A 3015-nucleotide genomic window follows, 5' to 3' on the forward strand; every position below is an offset into this window, starting at 1 on the left:
CCCTGACCTCGCCCAAGGTCCATGCTGAAGGCTGCTGCTTCTCCTGGCCCTGACCTCGCACTCAGGTTGCTGCCAGCTTGCTGCTCCGGGGTGGCCGTCCCTGCTATCCCCTCGAGGTCCCCCTCCAAAGCAGGGGCAGCCCACCGCCGTCCAAAAGTCATACTGTTGGTCCTGGACGGAACCGTCCTGCCTGGGGGTGGAGGCCCCTATGGCCGCTGAGGCGTCTCCCGCCCCTCCTTGCCCATGGGTGTGTGCTGGGGTCGGCAGGTACAGCACGCCGCCGCCGGCCACCCCTCCTCGTGGGCCAAGACCTCCAGCTGGTCGCCGGCCCAACAGTATCCCCCGTGCGTCCCAGCTGCAGGCTCGAGCCCCGGAACAGCGGGCCCACCTGCCTCACTACTGCGCCGGGGCCATGTTCGTGCAGCAGCTGCTGAGCCGCGGCTACGGCTTCCATGAGCGCGCCTTCGGAGGGGTGACCTTCCAGAAGAAGGTGGGAGCCGGTGGTCCCGGGGCGCGGAGGGGCGGCCCCCACCCTGGACCCCGTGGAGGCTGAGGCCATGCCCCTCGCCCGCAGGCCGGGGACACCGCAGTGGGCTGGGCGCTTGGCTACATGCTGAACCTGACCAACCTGATCCCCGCCGAGCCGCCGGCGCTGCGCAAGGGCACAGACTTCGGGGCCTGGGTCGTCCTGGTCCTGCTCTCCGCCGTCCTGCTACTGGCCGCGACCGTCCTGCTGCTGTGCCGGGCGCGCGCGGCCAAGGCGTCCAGCGCCATCTAGGGGCGGGCTGGGGGCGGCGGCCCTCCGGACCCCGGCCCTCCCCTGCACCCCATCCTTCCCCCAGCGCCGCCCAGACCCAGACAGAGGACGCTGGCGCACTCGCCCACAGGGAACGGGGTCCAGACCCTGTCTGTCCGCTCCGGCACCCTCCAGCCTGCAGGGTCCCCTGGGCCTCCTCTCCCTGGGGGTGGGGGATTCAGACACCCCGCAGCCCTCAGCCGGTGACCCCGGGGCTGGGTGTGCAGGGAGTGGAGTTAGAGCGCTCAGAGCACCCCCCCAAAGTCTGAATCTGTATGAGAGAGAGGGTCAGAGCCCACGGGCTGGGAACGCAGCACCTACTTGTGAAAATTTTGTAATAAAAACTTCTTTCCAGAGTCCTGCAGAGGACGTACATAGGGTGGGGCCTCCTTGCCGCTGCCCGCCCTCTTCCCCACAGCTGTGCTGGCCAGGAAGACCCGCTACTAGTCCCAAGGGTGGCCCCAGGCTCTTCCTGCTTTCTTCCTTCGTGGGTGCAGGCACAGAGCCGTGGAAACCCTGCTCCCCGGCTCCACAGCTGCGCCGGGAGCAGCCAGGGGCCACCCGCCAAGAGAAAGTCCCCGAGTCCCTTGGGTCTCATCCAGCCAGCAAGGCCCCCATAGCTCCTCCAGGTCTGTGAGGACGGGCCCTGGCCTGGGACTGGCTTGGGGTGAGGGTGGGGAGGTGGAGGCGGTGGAAGGGGGTGGGACTGGCCGCTCTGTGCTGGAAGGGGTGGGGGGGGGGGGCCCTCCACCAGAAGTGGTGCTGGGGCGAGTTGAGATGAGGGCCAGGAGGAAGGCAGGGCCCCATCGCTCAGACGGCAGCACGTTGTGGGGAGGCTGGCTGCAAAGCCCAGGTGCCGTGGCGCTGGGACACACCTCCCCTCCTGCCTGGTGCCCTCTTCCGCATCCAGGGGAGGCACCAGCCCTCCTACCCCCCCACCCCCGCGGCTCCTGCAGCCTCCTCCTGTGAGCGCTGGTTTATCCTGGGTGGGGAGGCTATCTTTGGGCTGCTCTCCTGCCTCCCAACCTTTCCAGAAACTGAGCACAGACACTGCTTCTGTCTGGTCAGTGGCCTGGGGGGAGAACGGCGGTGCTTGTCTTCGCACGCCCGCGGTTCTGCAGGGTTTCGGGGTGTTGAACGTTCAGAACCTGGAGGCAGCCAGTCCTCTCTTTGGAGTTCTGAGGCACAAACGGCTGAGGGGGAACATCGGGTGGCCGGGCTCACCCCTGTCCTCTCAGTGCAGTGAGTCAGAGGGTGGTTTCCCAGGTGGGATGGGTGGGTGTCCTCTCTGGGGGCAGCAGGTGCCATGCGAGCTGCTCTTTGTTGCAAGGCCTCAGGGAGCTGAAGGCTGTCACCTAGGGACCGTGGACAGCTCCTAGCTGTCCCTCATCAGCCGCTCCAGGTCCCTCTTGCCCCCTGGTGGCCTCACTGAGACCAGCCGCCCCATTCCAAGCACAGCGGTCACCAGCACCGGCCCCGCTCTGGGCGTGTGTTTGCTTTTATCACGCGTCTCCGAGGGCCCAGGTGCCTCTTTGCACGCACCTTTCTATCTGCGTGCGCCTGGCGTCCCTCTGTTCCCGGGGCTCGGGCCTGCAGGCCCCAGGCAGGTCCCCGTGCTCCAGCCGGGTGGAGGTTGGGGGTTGGGTGGGAATTGGCGACAGAGAGAGGACCCGCGGGAAATGTATCCTGGGGAAGCCCACCCCAGGCCCACCGGGTATGCAGAGGACAGAGGAGGTCCCCGGCCGCGGAGGCCGCAGAAGCCGAGGCGCCCCGAGGGCTGGAGGGAGGAGGTGGAATCGGAACCCGAGGAAGGGGGCGGGGGCGCAGCCCGGAGGCGCTGTCCCGCCCCCACAGACGGAGCGCGCAGGCGCACTCCCCGCGAGCCTCCCGCCGCCGCGCCTCGATCCCGGATCCTTTGCCGCAGCGTCAGCGCCGCCGCCGCCTCCTTTCCGCCTCCGCCCCCTCGTCCGCCGCCGCCGCCGCCCGCGCCTCCCCGACGCGGCGCCCGCAGCCCGCGCCGAGCCCCGGGCCGCGCGGTGCCATGCAGCCCCGGCGGCGGCGCTGAAGGATGGCGACACCCGTCCCTCCGCCCTCGCCGCGACACCTGCGGCTGCTGCGGCTGCTGCTCTCCGGCCTCGTCCTCGGCGCGGCCCTGCGCGGTGCCTCGGCCGGCCGCCCGGGTGAGCGAGCGCGGCCGGCGCAGGCCGCGGGGCGCCCCG

General features: G+C 69.9%; 1 protein-coding gene across 1 annotated transcript; it reads left to right on the forward strand.

The window, feature by feature from the left end:
• Nucleotides 1–8: 8 nt before the first annotated feature.
• Nucleotides 9–1473, forward strand: LOC111146136 (ectonucleoside triphosphate diphosphohydrolase 2). Its single transcript, XM_022501547.1, has 2 exons — nucleotides 9–490; nucleotides 575–1473. Exons 1-2 carry the CDS (start codon nucleotides 209–211, stop codon nucleotides 776–778), a joined length of 486 nt encoding a protein of 161 aa, XP_022357255.1. The 5' UTR covers nucleotides 9–208; the 3' UTR covers nucleotides 779–1473.
• Nucleotides 1474–3015: the final 1542 nt, after the last annotated feature.

The sequence above is a fragment of the Enhydra lutris genome, unplaced genomic scaffold, assembly GCF_002288905.1.
Source record: "Enhydra lutris kenyoni isolate GAN:26980312 unplaced genomic scaffold, ASM228890v2 scaffoldscaffold13, whole genome shotgun sequence".
Classification (NCBI taxonomy): Eukaryota; Metazoa; Chordata; class Mammalia; order Carnivora; family Mustelidae; genus Enhydra; species Enhydra lutris.